Below are 20678 nucleotides of genomic sequence, written 5' to 3' on the forward strand. Positions count from 1 at the left end.
ACATAATACTGTGTGCAGGGGCCACTATGGGGGATAATACTGTGTGCAGGGGCCACTATGGGACATAATACTGTGTGCAGGGTCCACTATGGGGCATAATACTGTGTGCAGGGGCCACTATGGGACATAATACTGTGTGCAGGGGCCACTATGGGACATAATACTGTGTGCAGGGGCCACTATGGGACATAATACTGTGTGCAGGGGCCACTATGGGGGATAATACTGTGTGCAGGGGCCACTATGGGAGATAATGCTGTGTGCAGGGGTAACTATAGGGCATAATAATGCGTGCAGGAATATGGGGTGGGGTGGGGTTTGGTCGGGGTCTTCGGTGTTGGTCGGGGGGAGCCCCATGTCAGGTTGGCCACGGGGCCCCGCCAGTCCTATTTAGGCCACTGGTTACAGTCATACAGGCTTGTATATCATTCCTCTACTGTATGGGACCCCCTGCGCCCCCCTCTATGTAGAATGAATGGTAGGGGGCTCCTATGACGTAAGAACAATGGCCTTGTAACCAATAGTTATGAAACGTTGCAGCCATATTGGATGAAGCCGCCATCTGCGGAGATCTTCTGTCTATGGGGGACTTGCTGCATTTTCGGGACTATTTGTCCCCTGTTTGTTCCCTTCTTCTCTGTCCGTGCGCCGTGTGACCAGCCTTACACTGACTATTCTTCTACTTTCCCCCGTCATTTGGGATCTACATCAGTAGAGGAGAGCGGCGGCGGCGGCGGCGCCCGGGACTTCAGCTATTTGTGTCTGTGCTCTGGCCGCTCTTGAAAGCTCTATATACCCCATGTAGATGTATACAAGGTCAGGACATGACGGCAGCTTTCAGCAAGGCCATATCAATCCACAAGTCCAGAGAAGATTGGAGTGAGCCGGCAGTGGCCGAGCTGATGGTGGTAGAGGCCAGACACGTGCCATTGGGCAAGGGAACGCGGGCCGGGCTCCAGCAACGTCTGGCAAAGACTTCAAACCTGCAGAAACCCACCAGGATCCTGATGGGGCAGAGAACAAGGCGGTGCGGCTCTGCTATATATATCCCAGCTGATATGTCCTGCTGCCGAGAAGGTGACAGGACTGTGTGACAACAGGAGAGAGTGCGGGGGTGGAGCGCTCGGGGGTCTCCTTATCTTACGGTTATTAAGGGGGTCTGTAGATTCCAGCAGCTCAGTCCGGTCTCAGCCACAGACTGGGCGACTTCTGCCGCAGCTTTACAAACCGCCTGTAGGACCCGATTATTCCAAGATGCCTGAGCCTGTTAAGAAGACAGGTACATGGGGCATATGGGGGGGGGGGTACATGGGGCATATGGGGAGGGGGCGGCGGGCAAGGGGGCAACGCATGGCAAATTCTGCATGAGGAACGGTGAGAGCATCTTGGAGATGGAGAGTAAGTCTGGGCGGTGGCAGGATGAGTGACCTTGCTGTGACTTTCAATGCAATGCCCGGGCTTGGACTCATCTACCCCACATGTTCTATCTATATACTCCATATACATATCTATATACTCTATATACTCCATATACATATCTATATACTCTATATACTCCATATACATATCTATATACTCTATATACTCCATATACATATCTATATACTCTATATACTCCATATACATATCTATATACTCTATATACTCCATATACATATCCATATACTCAATATACATATCTATATACTCCATATACATATCCATATACTCAATATACATATCTATATACTCCATATACATATCTATATACTCCATATACATATCTATATACTCCATATACATATCTATATACTCCATATACATATCTATATACTCCATATACATATCTATATACTCCATATACATATCTATATACTCCATATACATATCTATATACTCCATATACATATCTATACACTCCATATACATATCTATATACTCTATATACTCCATATACATATCTATATACTCCATATACATATCTATATACTCCATATACATAGCTATATACTCCATATACATATCTATATACTCTATATACTCCATATACATATCTATATACTCTATATACTCCATATACATATCCATATACTCAATATACATATCTATATACTCCATATACATATCCATATACTCAATATACATATCTATATACTCCATATACATATCTATATACTCCATATACATATCTATATACTCCATATACATATCTATATACTCCATATACATATCTATATACTCCATATACATATCTATATACTCCATATACATATCTATATACTCTATATACATATCCATATACTCCATATACATATCTATATACTCTATATACTCCATATACATATCTATATACTCCATATACATATCTATATACTCCATATACATATCTATATACTCCATATACATATCTATATACTCCATATACATATCTATATACTCTATATACATATCCATATACTCCATATACATATCTATATACTCTATATACTCCATATACATATCTATATACTCCATATACATATCTATATACTCCATATACATATCTATATACACCATATACATATCTATATACTCCATATACATATCTATATACTCCATATACATATCTATATACTCCATATACATATCTATATACTCTATATACATATCTATATACTCCATATACATATCTATATACTCCATATACATATCTATACACTCCATATACATATCTATATACTCTATATACTCCATATACATATCTATATACTCCATATACATATCTATATACTCCATATACATATCTATATACTCCATATACATATCTATATACTCTATATACTCCATATACATATCCATATACTCCATATACATATCTATATACTCCCTATACATATCTATATACCCCATATACATATCTATATACTCCATATACATATCCATATACTCCATATACATATCTATATACCCCATATACATATCCATATACTCCATATACATATCTATATACTCCATATACATATCTATATACTCCATATACATATCTATATACTCCATATACATATCTATACACTCCATATACATATCTATACACTCCATATACATATCTATATACTCCATATACATATCTATATACTCCATATACATATCTATATACTCCATATACATATCTATACACTCCATATACATATCTATATACTCCATATACATATCTATATACTCCATATACATATCTATATACTCCCTATACATATCTATATACCCCATATACATATCTATATACTCCATATACATATCCATATACTCCATATACATATCTATATACCCCATATACATATCTATATACTCCATATACATATCTATACACTCCATATACATATCTATATACTCCATATACATATCTATACACTCCATATACATATCTATACACTCCATATACATATCTATATACTCCATATACATATCTATATACTCCATATACATATCTATATACTCTATATACATATCTATATACTCCATATACATATCTATATACTCCATATACATATCTATACACTCCATATACATATCTATATACTCTATATACTCCATATACATATCTATATACTCCATATACATATCTATATACTCCATATACATATCTATATACTCCATATACATATCTATATACTCTATATACTCCATATACATATCCATATACTCCATATACATATCTATATACTCCCTATACATATCTATATACCCCATATACATATCTATATACTCCATATACATATCCATATACTCCATATACATATCTATATACCCCATATACATATCCATATACTCCATATACATATCTATATACTCCATATACATATCTATATACTCCATATACATATCTATATACTCCATATACATATCTATACACTCCATATACATATCTATACACTCCATATACATATCTATATACTCCATATACATATCTATATACTCCATATACATATCTATATACTCCATATACATATCTATACACTCCATATACATATCTATATACTCCATATACATATCTATATACTCCATATACATATCTATATACTCCCTATACATATCTATATACCCCATATACATATCTATATACTCCATATACATATCCATATACTCCATATACATATCTATATACCCCATATACATATCTATATACTCCATATACATATCTATACACTCCATATACATATCTATACACTCCATATACATATCTATACACTCCATATACATATCTATATACTCCATATACATATCTATATACTCCATATACATATCTATATACTCCCTATACATATCTATATACCCCATATACATATCTATATACCCCATATACATATCCATATACTCCATATACATATCTATGTAAAACCTTGTAATTGAGCTACCTGCAAGACGAAAACCAGGAAATATCGGCTCCATGGAAGACATAACTAAGCGAGACTAAAAACATCCCAAGAGAAAAATGAAATAAGAACAGAAAAAGGATTTTAAAATACAAGAGAAGATTCCTACAGACCTCAGACTGGCTGAATGCAACAGGAACATCACATCTGACCCCGGGATCCCACATCACAGAAGGTAGGGCCATCACTTGGCTAATCCCATAAGCAAGTAGATTATCCCTCAGAAATAAGGAAATCGGGGACACCCTCAGATATTGGGAACCTGGGAGATTATAATATGGAATTCTTAGATGAACCTAGTATGAGCTCCATAGCCATGGATAAAACAGAACCTAGGACAAGGTCCCAGCACAGCAGGGGGTCAGGCATCCCAGAAGGTGTGAAATTGGCCACAGAGAATGAGGACATTGACTGTTATGCTAAGAGCACTGTCTCTGTACACAGCGGGGGGCAGGCCACTCTACAGATTACATACCCTGATAACATGAGTGCCAATGAAAAGAAAAATGCAAAGAAAGATCTCCTCAAAGCCCATGCTGAGACCCTGTTTGCCGATTACACATCAAACCAAAGAATGACTAACCTCATTATGCACACCGATTATATAAGAGCCTGGCAGCATGCAATATGTGACTGCTACAAGAGTACAACAACAGAAGAGGCAGATACAGGAAAAATAACAATCAGAATAAAAAACCCACAAGGGGCCGGCGAAGTGATTCTCACAACATCGATTTTTTCTAATGGGACTTTAATGATTCAAGGAAGAGAAGATAGGCTTCACCAATATATAGAAAAATTCCCAGAAATCAAGAATCAGGCACAACTAAAAAGGGGCACAGACACAGGATCACCCACTGACTCAGGTGAATTACCCGTGACATCCCCCAACACTGCCAGTACACAAGCCAGCAAGCCCTCCCCCGACTCCTCACACCTCTCAGTAGAGTCCCTCACAGAGACTGTATCCCGGCTGGAGAGAGATTTTACTATCTATAAACACAATTATAATAGAAACTGTAATGTCAACGAACTGTCCAGCACAAATGGTGACACAAAAGCCATCCACAAACTTATCCAGGAAAGCACAAATCTGAGAAAAGAGATAGCAGCCTGCCAGCAAGAGAATGTCAAGCTGTGGGATAAAATGACGCAATGCCTACAAGAAATCACAGATCTAAAGGAAGAGTTATCAGGCCTGAAACTACAGACACAAGAGATAAGATCTAAGGAAGAGGGGGAGGAAAACACAACAGTCTCTGATCAAGGTATCAATAAGCCAGAAATGCCTCACACATCACAAGAAAGCCCAGAACTGCCCATCACCCCAGACATAGAGCCAGAGAGAACCCAAACAACGAGAACCTCAAACCCAGATATAGTCCTGATCATAGACTCCAATGGCAAGTACATTAATACAAGAAAGCTCTTCCCACGGCAAAGAGTCAAGAAAATCCACAGCCCAACCATTGAAAAAGCCAATACTGTCATTTGCAAGCCTTTCTTCACTACCCCGAAACACATTGTCATACACACAGGCACAGAAGATCTCTCTGACCAGCCCCAACAGACAGCGGGCCAACTGGTCCAACTAGCAGAGAAAGCAAAGCAACAGTTCCCAGACAGTAGTATCATCCTGTCATCTCTGCTCCCACCAGAAGACATCTCTGAAGCTACCATCATGGGGATCAACAAAGAGCTGGCGACCAGAATCAGACAAACATCAGGCATCACCCTGGCACAACACCCCTCCATAGATAAGCGTCACCTATATGATGACAAACACCTCAATAAACATGGCGTCAGCCTCCTAGCGAAGGAATTCAAAGACTTAGTGCTCAACAGAGACCCCGGGCCTAGACTACAAACAAGACAAAGAGTCATGGAAATAATACCCGACAACCGCCAATATCCAAGACAGAACCCCCCAAAGATGCCACCTATCAAGAAAAAGCCAACCAGAGCAACCCAGAGCACCGGCATAGAGACAATAAAGAGAATAGAGCATGCGGTCACTACAATGGCCACAACAGCAATGCACATAAACCAATACCTGGCCACACTGCAACCAACCAAGAACCCAGCCCGTCCTCTGCAGGACAGCTCATTACAAGGTTTACACACTGAAGATGAAATCACTAACTATCAGTAGTTGGAACATACAAGGGCTGAACGCCTCAGCCTTTGGATCTAAATCAAAAGATCCAGACTTCATAGACAGACTAAAAAACATAGACATTCAAATCCTCCTAGAGACATGGACCCGGGCAGATGACGAGTCCCTAACACCCATGGGCTACAAGGAACTCTCAGTGCCCGCCCAGAAAAATAAGACCACCAAACATGGCCGCCACTCAGGAGGCATACTAATATGGTACAAGGAGGAGCTCAAAGAACACGTAAAAGCTACCAAACGTGGAACTAATCACATATGGATAAAAATAAGCAGCTCCATCCTCAGCGGCCAGCAGGACATCCATCTCTGTGCAGTATATATGCCCCCACCAGGGTCCCCCTACCACCACCCCGACACTTACGAGGTCCTACAAAGGGAAGCCGTCCACTTCCAACCCAAAGGCAGAGTACTAATATGCGGAGACCTGAATGCAAGGACAGGCACAGAGTTAGACTACCTGCCCCCGGACGACAACCCACATACGCACGGTAGTGAGATCCACCACCCAGAACCCACACAGACAAGAAGAAACAGCCAAGACAGAATTGTCAACAAGAGTGGGAGACAACTGCTGAACATGTGCCGAAGCCTAGGACTGTACATAATAAACGGACGTACCACAGGCGATCCCAGAGGACGCTTCACACTAAACTCTCAAGTGGGCAACAGTGTGGTGGACTATGCCATTACAGACGCAGACCTGTCAGACATTGAAGACTTCACAATCGCACCTGACTCCCATCTATCAGACCACAACCAGATCCTACTATACATGAGAACCAGGAACAAAACACCCACACATGAGCCCCAACAGTCCGGCCTCTACAACTTACCAAGACATTTCACATGGGCCAACCACCAGGCCATAGAATATACCAACGCAACCAACCGACCCGAAATCAAGACACTGCTCACAAACTTCCATACAAACACCTATCAGCCAGACCAACAGGGAGTCACCAGAGCTGTGAAGGATCTCAAGTACATCCTACAGACCACAGCAGAACTAGCAGGCCTGAAACCAACCAAACCCATAAGACAAACCAACAAACAGTCCCACAAATGGTTCCACAGCGACTGCAAAGCACTACGCCATACCCTAAGAACAGCCTCCAACCAAAAACATAGGGACCCCAACAACAAGGAGGTGAGGGAAGCCTACAACAATCTATGCAAGCAATACAAGGGCACCCTCAGAGAGAAGAAACAGAGATACCTCTCCCACAAAATACAGCAACTAGAGGACTCCCTCCAGGACAGCTCATTCTGGGAGACCTGGCACCACATGGGCACAAAGCCCAAGAAAAACTCTCTCCACATCCAAAATGGCAATATCTGGCTCAACTACTTCAGAGGTCTCTACAAAAACATCCCAGAAGAAGAACTAACTCCAGAACAGCAACAGATAATCACCAAACTGAGGGACATGGAGAAAGTCATCAAAGACTTCCAGAACCCTCTGGACTCACCAATCACCATAAAAGATATACAGGAAAGAATTGTCCTGCTGAAAGGCAAAAAGGCCAGTGGCCCTGACGGCATCCTACCAGAGATGATCAAATACAGCCCTCCAGCAATACACGCGGCACTGGCAAAGCTATTCACCCTCGTGCTCAATGCTGGACACTTCCCCGAAGACTGGAACAAAGGGCTCATAACCCCCATCTACAAGAATGGGGACCAATATGACCCCAACAACTACAGAGGGATCTGCGTCAGCAGCACGCTGGGGAAACTGTTCAACAGCATCATCAATAACAGAATCCTCACCTTCCTCACACAACACGGGGTCCTCAGCAAGAGCCAAGCAGGGTTCATGCCAAACCACCGCACCACAGACCATATCTACACCCTGCACAGCCTCATCAAGACGCACGTCCACAACACCAGAAGAGGCAAGATATTCGCCTGCTTCGTGGACTTTAAGAAGGCGTTCGACTCAGTATGGCACCCAGGCCTACTTCTAAAACTCCTAGAGAGTGGAATAGGAGGAAGAACGTACGACGTCATCAAGAGCTCCTACACCGGAAACCAGTGCAGTGTGAAGGTGAATGGGAAAAGGACCGCATACTTCCAACAGGCCCGAGGGGTCAGACAAGGCTGTAGCCTGAGCCCAACGCTCTTCAACATCTATATCAATGAACTGGCTACAGCCCTGGAGGCCTCACCAACCCCAGGCCTCACCCTGAACAATCGAGAGGTGAAGTTCCTGCTATACGCCGATAACCTCCTACTCCTGGCCCCCACCGAGAAAGACCTCCAAGAAAGCCTGTCAGTGCTGGAAAAATTCAGCACCACATGGGCCCTACACATCAACCAGAAGAAGACCAAAATCATGGTATTTCAGAAGAAGGGCCACAATAAAGCCTCCACCACCCCACAATTCACACTGAACGGCTCCACACTGGAGAAAACCAACAGCTACACCTACCTGGGGCTGGAGCTCAGCCAATCAGGAAGCTTCAAAGCAGCAATAGAAACCCTGAAAGCAAAAGCCTGCAGAACCTTCTACGCCACCAGAAGACAACTGTACCACCTCAAACCACCGGTGAGGGTCTGGCTGAAGATATTTGACGCAGTCATCACCCCGATCCTTCTCTATGGCAGTGAAGTTTGGGGCCCAGCCACCTACCCAGACCAGTCAAGGTGGGATTCCAGCCCAACAGAGAACTTCCACCTGGAGTTCTGCAAATACCTGCTCCATGTCCATCGCAACACCACCAACATAGCCTGCAGGGCAGAGCTAGGCAGACTCCCCCTATGGCTCACCATACAGAAGAGGGCGCTAGCTTTCCAGGCACACATCCAGGTGAGCGACTCCTACCACCACCAAGCATGGCTAAGCCACCTGAGCAAACCAGACATTCACCAACCAAACAGCAGCCAACCACCAAACCAAAAACACCAACAGATGATAACCAAGGCCGAAATAAAGGCGACCACAGAGGCAAACAGAGAGCGGTACATTGAAGAATGGAGAAATGAAATAAATAACTCCAAGAAACTCACCGTGTACCAATCCCTACAAAGGGACTACACCATGGCCACCTACCTGGAGAGAATACGCCACCCCAAGCACAGACAGACCCTGAGTCGGTACAGACTGAGCGCCCACAACCTAGAGATAGAGACGGGGCGATACAGGCAGACGTACAAGCCACGGGAGAAGAGACTGTGCCAGCACTGTGACCAGGGGGTCCTAGAAGACGAGACCCACTTCCTGCTACACTGCACCAAATACTCAGCTGTGAGGGCCGTCTACTACCAAAGACTCTCTGCCCACATCCCAGACTTCATATCTGCAGACGAGAAGAGGAAACTCTACATCCTACTGGGAGAAGAAGAGGCCACTGTGGAGATCGCTGCCCAATACGTGTCCAGCTGTCACCAAACCAGAGGAAGATGAGACTCCATGGACTGTTATATTTATCCCAAAACACCCGCCCCACCCACCCCCCACCTCCCCATATAGCAGCCACCAACGAAGAGGAAGACGAGACTCCACGGACTGTTATACCCCAAACAAACCGCCCTGCCCCACCCCACCTCCAACCCCCCCCATATAGCAGTCACCAACGAAGAGGAAGATGAGACTCCATGGACTGTTATAACCCAAACCCCCCCCCCCCATACCCACCACCCACCCAACCCAACTCCCCCCCCCCCCCCCCCACACACACTTTACTAGCTTTGGCAATGCCAAATACCTATTCGGACGTGCCAATAAAGCATTTTTTGATTTGATTTGATTTGATACTCCATATACATATCTATATACTCTATATACTCCATATACATATCTATATACTCCATATACATATCTATATACTCCATATACATATCTATATACTCCATATACATATCTATACACTCCATATACATATCTATATACTCCATATACTCCATATACATATCTATATACTCCATATACATATCTATATACTCCATATACATATCTATATACTCCATATACATATCTATACACTCCATATACATATCTATATACTCCATAGACATATCTATATACTCCATAGACATATCTATATACTCCATAGACATATCTATATACTCCATAGACATATCTATATACTCCATAGACATATCTATATACTCCATAGACATATCCATATACATATCCATATACTCCATATACATATCTATATACTCCATATACATATCTATATACTCCATATACATATCTATATACTCCATATACATATCCATATACTCCATATACATATCCATATACTCCATATACATATCTATATACTCCATATACATATCCATATACTCCATATACATATCTATATACTCCATATGCATATCTATATACTCCATATACATAGCTATATACTCCATATACATAGCTATATACTCCATATACATAGCTATATACTCCATATACATAGCTATATACTCCATATACATAGCTATATACTCCATATACATATCTATATACTCCATATACATAGCTATATACTCCATATACATAGCTATATACTCCATATACATAGCTATATACTCTATATACATAGCTATATACTCCATATACATAGCTATATACTCCATATACATAGCTATATACTCCATATACATAGCTATATACTCCATATACATATCTATATACTCTATATACTCCATATACATATCCATATACTCCATAGACATATCTATATACTCCATAGACATATCCATATACATATCCATATACTCCATATACATATCTATATACTCCATATACATATCTATATACTCCATATACATATCTATATACTCCATATACATATCCATATACTCCATATACATATCCATATACTCCATATACATATCTATATACTCCATATACATATCCATATACTCCATATGCATATCTATATACTCCATATGCATATCTATATACCCCATATACATATCTATATACTCCATATACATAGCTATATACTCCATATACATAGCTATATACTCTATATACATAGCTATATACTCCATATACATAGCTATATACTCCATATACATAGCTATATACTCCATATACATAGCTATATACTCCATATACATAGCTATATACTCCATATACATATCTATATACTCCATATACATAGCTATATACTCCATATACATAGCTATATACTCCATATACATAGCTATATACTCTATATACATAGCTATATACTCCATATACATAGCTATATACTCCATATACATAGCTATATACTCCATATACATAGCTATATACTCCATATACATAGCTATATACTCCATATCTATCTGAGAAGCTTCTGAGACATTTCCGGCTCCTCGTGTCGCCTTTCTATTCCACAATGTGGGGCCTCAGGCAAAGGGTTTCGGGGTTGAGAGAAGGGGCGCAGAGAGAGCCTCGGTCCTGGGGGTGACGTTCTGCTTCTTGCTCTGCCATATTTGTCCTTATTGGTAACTGTCAGTCATTTATTATGTCGATGACTTCAGTTCTGTTCACATTAGACTTTATTCAGGCGACTATAACGCAGAGCAGCCGTGGAATTGGAAACTTCTGGAATCCGTTCTGCGTCTGTCGCCATTATAGACTCGGAGAAGACAGACAAATATCCTACAAATATGTCCTAAGTATGGACTGAAGCCGACCATGAACAGGCCAATGCAGAAGAAGAGATTGTAATGTGAGGTCTCCGCTCTTCATGTCTCAGTGTTGTCAGGAGGCCGAGGCCTGGAGACCGCGCACCTCTCACTACTTCTGCTGGTTTGGGGGACAGATCTCTCCTCACACGGATTGGGCGTAATTTTACAGTCCTATGAAAAAGTTTGGGCACCCCTATTAATCTTAATCATTTTTAGTTCTAAATATTTTGGTGTTTGCAGCAGCCATTTCAGTTTGATATATCTAATAACTGATGGACACAGTAATATTTCAGGATTGAAATGAGGTTTATTGTACTAACAGAAAATGTGCAATATGCATTAAACCAAAATTTGACTGGTGCAAAAGTATGGGCACCCTTATCATTTTATTGATTTGAATACTCCTAACTACTTTTTACTGACTTACTGAAGCACAAAATTGGTTTTGTAACCTCAGTGAGCTTTGAACTTCATAACCAGGTGTATCCAATCATAAGAAAAGGTATTTAAGGTGGCCAATTGCAAGTTGATCTCCTATTTGAATCTCCTCTGAAGAGTGGCATCATGGGCTACTCAAAACAACTCTCAAATGATCTGAAAACAAAGATTGTTCCACATAGTTGTTCAGGGGAAGGATACAAAACGTTGTCTCAGAGATTTAACCTGTCAGTTTCCACTGTGAGGAACATAGTAAGGAAATGGAAGACCACAGGGACAGTTCTTGTTAAGCCCAGAAGTGGCAGGCCAAGAAAAATATCAGAAAGGCAGAGAAGAAGAATGGTGAGAACAGTCAAGGACAATCCACAGACCACTTCCAAAGAGCTGCAGCATCATCTTGCTGCAGATGGTGTCACTGTGCATCGGTCAGCAATACAGCGCACTTTGCACAAATAGAAGCTGTATGGGAGAGTGATGAGAAAGAAGCCGTTTCTGCACGTACGCCACAAATAGAGTTGCCTGAGGTATGCAAAAGCACATTTGGACAAGGCAGCTTCATTTTGGAAGAAGGTCCTGTGGACTGATGAAACAAAGATTGAGTTGTTTGGTCATACAAAAAGGCGTTATGCATGGCGTCCAAAAAAAACAGCATTACAAGAAAAACACTTGCTACCCACTGTAAAATTTGGTGGAGGTTCCATCATGCTTTGGGGCTGTGTGGCCAATGCCGGCATCGGGAATCTTGTTAAAGTTGAGGGTCACATGGATTCCACTCAGTATCAGCAGATTCTTGAGAATAATGTTCAAGAATCAGTGACAAAGTTGAAGTTACGCCGGGGATGGATATTTCAGCAAGACAATGATCCAAAACACCAAAGCTCCAAATCCTCAGGCATTCATGCAGAGGAACAATTACAATGTTCTGGAATGGCCATCCCAGTCCCCAGACCTGAATATCATTGAACATCTGTGGGATGATTTGAAGCGGGCTGTTCATGCTCGGCGACCATCAAACTGAACTGAACGCGAATTGTTTTGTAAAGAGGAATGGTCCAAAATCCCTTCATCCAGGATCCAGGAACTGATTAAAAGCTACAGGAAGCGACTAGAGGCTGTTATCTTTGCAAAAGGAGGATCTACTAAATATTAATGTCACTTTTCTGTTGAGGTGCCCATACTTTTGCACCGGTCAAATTTTGGTTTGATGCATATTGCACATTTTCTGTTAGTACAATAAACCTCATTTCAAGCCTGAAATATTACTGTGTCCATCAGTTATTAGATATATCAAACTGAAATGGCTGCTGCAAACACCAAAATATTTAGAACTAAAAATGATTAAGATTAATAGGGGGTGCCCAAACTTTTTCATAGGACTGTATCTGCTCACAATTCTCTGGGCAGTTGTTAGTGTCAGCAGAGTATTGTATCTCCTGGTACCTGGTCCAGCTTGTATACGGGCTCGGTGATGTATATGGACTCTGTGTTGTATACACGCTAGGTGATGTATATCCATATAAAACCTATAGATAGGACACTATATACAATCTGCTCTATAACCTGTAGATAGGACACTATATACAATCTGCTCCTCTATAACCTGTAGATAGGACACTATATACAATCTGCTCCTCTATAACCTATAGATAGGACACTATATACAATCTGCTCTATTACCTGTAGATAGGACACTATATACAATCTGCCCCTCTATAACCTGTAGATAGGACACTATATACAATCTGCTCCTCTATAACCTGTAGATAGGACACTATATACAATCTGCTCCTCTATAACCTGTAGATAGGACACTATATACAATCTGCTCCTCTATAACCTATAGATAGGACACTATATACAATCTGCTCCTCTATAGCCTGTAGATAGGACACTATATACAATCTGCTCCTCTATAGCCTGTAGATAGGACACTATATACAATCTGCTCCTCTATAACCTGTAGATAGGACACTATATACAATCTGCCCCTCTATAACCTGTAGATGGGACACTATATACAATCTGCTCCTCTATAACCTATAGATAGGACACTATATACAATCTGCTCCTCTATAACCTGTAGATAGGACACTATATACAATCTGCTCCTCTATAACCTGTAGATAGGACACTATATACAATCTGCTCCTCTATAACCTATAGATAGGACACTATATACAATCTGCTCCTCTATAACCTATAGATAGGACACTATATACAATCTGCTCCTCTATAACCTGTAGATAGGACACTATATACAATCTGCTCCTCTATAACCTGTAGATAGGACACTATATACAATCTGCCCCTCTATAACCTGTAGATAGGACACTATATACAATCTGCTCTATAACCTGTAGATGGGACACTATATACAATCTGCTCCTCTATAACCTGTAGATAGGACACTATATACAATCTGCTCCTCTATAACCTATAGATAGGACACTATATACAATCTGCTCCTCTATAACCTGTAGATAGGACACTATATACAATCTGCTCCTCTATAACCTGTAGATAGGACACTATATACAATCTGCTCTATAACCTGTGGATAGGACACTATATACCATCTGCTCCTCTATAACCTGTAGATAGGACACTATATACAATCTGCTCCTCTATAACCTATAGATAGGACACTATATACAATCTGCTCCTCTATAACCTGTAGATAGGACACTATATACAATCTGCTCTATAACCTGTAGATAGGACACTATATACAATCTGCTCCTCTATAACCTATAGATAGGACACTATATACAATCTGCTCCTCTATAACCTATAGATAGGACACTATATACAATCTGCTCTATAACCTGTAGATAGGACACTATATACAATCTGCTCCTCTATAACCTGTAGATAGGACACTATATACCATCTGCTCCTCTATAACCTGAAGATAGGACACTATATACAATCTGCTCCTCTATAACCTGTAGATAGGACACTATATACAATCTCCTCTATAACCTGTAGATAGGACACTATATACAATCGGCTCCTCTATATCCTGTAGATAGGACACTATATACAATCTGCTCCTCTATAACCTGTAGATAGGACACTATATACAATCTGCTCCTCTATAACCTGTAGATAGGACACTATATACAATCTGCTCCTCTATAACCTGTAGATAGGACACTATATACAATCTGCTCTATAACCTGTAGATAGGACACTATATACAATCTGCCCCTCTATAACCTGTAGATAGGACACTATATACAATCTGCCCCTCTATAACCTGTAGATAGGACACTATATACAATCTGCTCCTCTATAACCTGTAGATAGGACACTATATACAATCTGCTCCTCTATAACCTGTAGATAGGACACTATATACAATCTGCTCTATAACCTGTAGATAGGACACTATATACAATCTGCCCCTCTATAACCTGTAGATAGGACACTATATACAATCTGCCCCTCTATATCCTGTAGATAGGACACTATATACAATCTGCTCCTCTATAACCTGTAGATAGGACACTATATACAATCTGCTGCTCTATAACCTGTAGATAGGACACTATATACAATCTGCTCCTCTATAACCTGTAGATAGGACACTATATACAATCTGCTCCTCTATAACCTATAGATAGGACACTGTGTACAATCTGCTGCTCGTATATAATGTGACAGGATGATATAGGTGTATATATATGTTCCTGGCGGTACATATATATACACCTATATACACCTATATTACCCCCCTCCTTTTTGCTCACAGCGTTTGTCAGGAGACCTAAATCTTCTGAGGTTCTTGTGGGCGATTCTGTGACCTTTGAGGCTGAGATAGAGAGAGTTGGCCTTAAGGTCAGGTGGCAGAGGAATAATGTGGACGTTGCGGCTAGTGACAAATACATCATCCGAGCTGACGGCCACATCCACTCCTTGACCATCACCAATGCTGGCGCTGAGGATGAAGTCGTCTATGCCGTCATTGCCGGAACCTCCAAGGTGAAATTCGAGCTCAAAGTAAAGGAACCAGGTAGGAAGTCAAGAATGTATGACTGCCCCTCATATCTACAATATATATATATATATATGGGGGTGATAATGGGCCGTGGTGGGATCCGGCCATTGGTGGCTTATCTATAAGATCAGTTATCAATATCAGACCAATAGGACTCCAAATCTCAGCACCCCTGCTCACCAGCTGTTTGTAGGAGCCGCCATGTTCATGTGAGTGCTGCGACCTTTTATTCTGTCCGTCTATAGGACTGGTGAGCAGGATTGTACAGCTTCAGCCCCTTCTATCCCCCGCACCACCGCTCCTACGATGGCGAGTAGATAGAAGGAACACTCACCAGGCTGCAGCACCTGCACGACTACCACATGCCCCACAAATGGCTGATCAGCGACGTGCCAGGAGTCAGACCCCCATCTAATACTGATGGCCTATCCTATGGAATATTCCGATTCGTTTCATTCCACCCTCTGTTCTTAGGTCTGATATTTGCTGGTTTTCCTTTCTATTCACCTGATTTTGCACCAGGGTCACTTTATAGCACAACTGTATTCACACACAGAGCCGGGCACCTTACTGTCATGGCGCTTCTATTGTCTCTAATAAACAAAGGGGTTAATACATCCACCGCCACGGACTGACATGCTACACACGTGTGACACCCGAGCTACTGACTCAATGTGGGAGCATGGGGCATCGGTGTATGGTGTTGGCAGTATCAGGGTGGCACTAGGGGCAGCAGTGGATGGTTGGCAGTATCAGGGTGGCACTAGGGGCAGCAGTGGATGGTTGGCAGTATTAGGGTGGCACTAGGGGCACCAGTGGATGGTTGGCAGTATTAGGGTGGCACTAGGGGCAGCAGTGGATGGTTGGCAGTATTAGGGTGGCACTAGGGGCACCAGTGGATGGTTGGCAGTATTAGGGTGGCACTAGGGGCAGCAGTGGATGGTTGGCAGTATTAGGGTGGCACTAGGGGCACCAGTGGATGGTTAGCAGTATCAGGGTGGCACTAGGGGCACCAGTGGATGGTTGGCAGTATTAGGGTGGCACTAGGGGCACCAGTGGATGGTTGGCAGTATTAGGGTGGTACTAGGGGCACCAGTGGATGGTTGGCAGTATCAGGGTGGCACTAGGGGCACCAGTGGATGGTTGGCAGTATTAGGGTGGCACTAGGGGCACCAGTGGATGGTTGGCAGTATCAGGGTGGCACTAGGGGCACCAGTGGATGGTTGGCAGTATTAGGGTGGCACTAGGGGCAGCAGTGGATGGTTGGCAGTATTAGGGTGGCACTAGGGGCACCAGTGGATGGTTGGCAGTATCAGGGTGGCACTAGGGGCAGCAGTGGATGGTTAGCAGTATCAGGGTGGCACTAGGGGCAGCAGTGGATGGTTAGCAGTATCAGGGTGGCACTAGGGGCACCAGTGGATGGTTGGCAGTATTAGGGTGGCACTAGGGGCACCAGTGGATGGTTGGCAGTATTAGGGTGGTACTAGGGGCACCAGTGGATGGTTGGCAGTATCAGGGTGGCACTAGGGGCACCAGTGGATGGTTGGCAGTATTAGGGTGGCACTAGGGGCACCAGTGGATGGTTGGCAGTATCAGGGTGGCACTAGGGGCACCAGTGGATGGTTGGCAGTATTAGGGTGGCACTAGGGGCACCAGTGGATGGTTGGCAGTATCAGGGTGGCACTAGGGGCAGCAGTGGATGGTTAGCAGTATCAGGGTGGCACTAGGGGCACCAGTGGATGGTTGGCAGTATTAGGGTGGTACTAGGGGCAGCAGTGGATGGTTAGCAGTATCAGGGTGGCACTAGGGGCAGCAGTAGATGGTTAGCAGTATTAGGGTGGTACTAGGGGCAGCAGTGGATGGTTGGCAGTATTAGGGTGGTACTAGGGGCACCAGTGGATGGTTGGCAGTATTTGGGTGGCACTGTGGGCACCAGTGGATGATTGGCAGTATTTGGGTGGCACTAGGGGCAGCAGTGGATGGTTGGCAGTATCAGGGTGGCACTAGGGGCAGCAGTGGATGGTTGGCAGTATCAGGGTGGCACCAGTGGATGGTTGGCAGTATGAGACTAGCACTAGGGGCGCCAGTGGATGGTTGGCAGTATCAGGGTGGTACCAAGGGCACCGGTGTATGGTTGGCAGTATTCATTTGACACTAGGGGCACCAGTGGATGGTTGGCAGTATTCATTTGACACTAGGGGCACCAGTGGATGGTTGGCAGTATTCATTTGACACTAGGGGCACCAGTGGATGGTTGGCAGTGTCAGGGTGTCACTAGGGGCACCAGTGGATGGTTGGCTGTATCAGGGTGGCACCAGTGGATGGTTGGCAGTATGAGACTAGCACTAGGGGCGCCAGTGGATGGTTGGCAGTATGAGGCTGGCACTCTGGTATCAGTGTTGGGTTGACTACATGACAAGGAACGCTGTGCCCTCCTTTATCCCCATGTGCCCTGGTTATGGAGACACCACTAAGTCTACACAAACCTGATGATGTCACTGGATAAAGGTCTGACATCTGGGGGGTAATTATAGCAGCTAAATACCCCCCTATACAGAAGAAAAGGCGGCCAAAGCAAAGGACCTGCGGGCTGTTCTATGTGTACGGGAGCCTCTCCTATCTGGCCCTGGCAAGTCGTATTTCCTCATGCCCATGTATTCTGTGAAGAAAAGCTCCTGCTGTCCCCTCTCCTCTCTCTATTGAGAACACATGCACACTTGGCTGAGCATAACATGTATGGTTGCTGCAAATAGCTACTGCAGGTGTCTCCAGTGTCCCGCACCCTCAGTGTCTCCAGTCTCCAGTGTCCCCAGACTACAGCAGATGTCTCCAGTGTCTCCAGTCTCCTGCTGGTGTCTCCAGTGTCTCCAGTGTCCTGCAGGCATCTCCAGTGTCCTCCAGGCGTCTCCAGTGTCCTCAGTGTTCTGCAGGTGTCTCCAGTATCCTCAGTGTCTCCAGTCTCCTGCTGGTGTCTCCAGTGTCCTCAGTGTCCTGCAGGTGTCTCCAGTGTCCTCCAGGCGTCTCCAGTATCTTCAGTGTCTCCAGTCTCCTGCAGGCATCTCCAGTGTCCTCAGTGTCCTCCAGGCGTCTCCAGTGTCCTCAGTGTCTCCAGTCTCCTGCAGGTGTCTCTGGTGTCTCCAGTCTCCTGCAGGTGTCTCTGGTGTCTCCAGTATCCTCAGTGTCTCCAGTCTCCTGCAGGCATCTCCAGTGTCCTCAGTGTCCTCCAGGCGTCTCCAGTGTCCTCAGTGTCTCCAGTCTCCTGCAGGTGTCTCTGGTGTCTCCAGTATCCTCAGTGTCTCCAGTCTCCTGCAGGCATCTCCAGTGTCCTCAGTGTCCTCCAGGCGTCTCCAGTATCTTCAGTGTCTCCAGTCTCCTGCAGGCATCTCCAGTGTCCCCAGACTCCAGCAGTTGTCTCTAGTCTCTTCATATGTACTGGAGAAGACGTCTCAATAAAGCTTACCCTAAAGGAGTTCTGGGCACTTGGATGATGACAGTGGCCAACACGTGGGGGGCAACTTATTTTTCCTAAGGTGAACCGACACATGAACCCAAAAGTTGCTTGAACCATCAGAATCTTGAGCTTCCCCTTTTGCTCAGTCTTCCTTTTACTTTCTGTGCTATATATACTTGTCATCGCTTTGAAAGTCTTCTAGAAATCTGCAGAGCATTGCTCTATTCCAACTTCCTCTTCCGTCCCCATTAGCTGTAGTCCGCACGCCTCTCATGTCTGGTATAACCTGCAGATACATTTGGCCATTTTTAGCTCCATCCTCTTGGACCTGTAAACATGTTGTTAATGATTAAAGGGTTACGGTCGGGGTTTTCCAATTCTGTCCTGGGACATAAAAGTAGCTGATCAGATGGAGGGTTGATGGGGCGCCTCGGCCATCCTTAACCCCCGGGGCAGGGTAGGCTTCCTTATCTCCTGGAATCTGGAGTCACCTCTATGGCAGTGAGTACGACTAGAACAGTCAGTGGGGCTGGCAGAGTTATCCATGCTGACTTCCTCCAGCTTCTCTGGGGGTTGGACACCATTTTAAGGTGTCGGAAGCCCCCGCTA

The 20678-nt window shown here is 43.4% G+C and overlaps 1 protein-coding gene across 1 annotated transcript in view; it reads left to right on the plus strand.

Annotated features, from left to right (window-relative positions):
- Positions 1-1086: 1086 nt before the first annotated feature.
- Positions 1087-20678, plus strand: part of MYBPC3 (myosin binding protein C3) — a 112711-nt gene continuing 93119 nt past the window's right edge. Inside the window, exon 1 of the mRNA XM_075281833.1 lies at positions 1087-1279. Within this exon, the coding sequence (XP_075137934.1) occupies positions 1255-1279 (25 nt within the window). The 5' untranslated portion in view covers positions 1087-1254. The remainder of the gene's footprint in view (positions 1280-20678) is intronic.

This window comes from Leptodactylus fuscus, chromosome 7, assembly GCF_031893055.1.
Source record: "Leptodactylus fuscus isolate aLepFus1 chromosome 7, aLepFus1.hap2, whole genome shotgun sequence".
Classification (NCBI taxonomy): Eukaryota; Metazoa; Chordata; class Amphibia; order Anura; family Leptodactylidae; genus Leptodactylus; species Leptodactylus fuscus.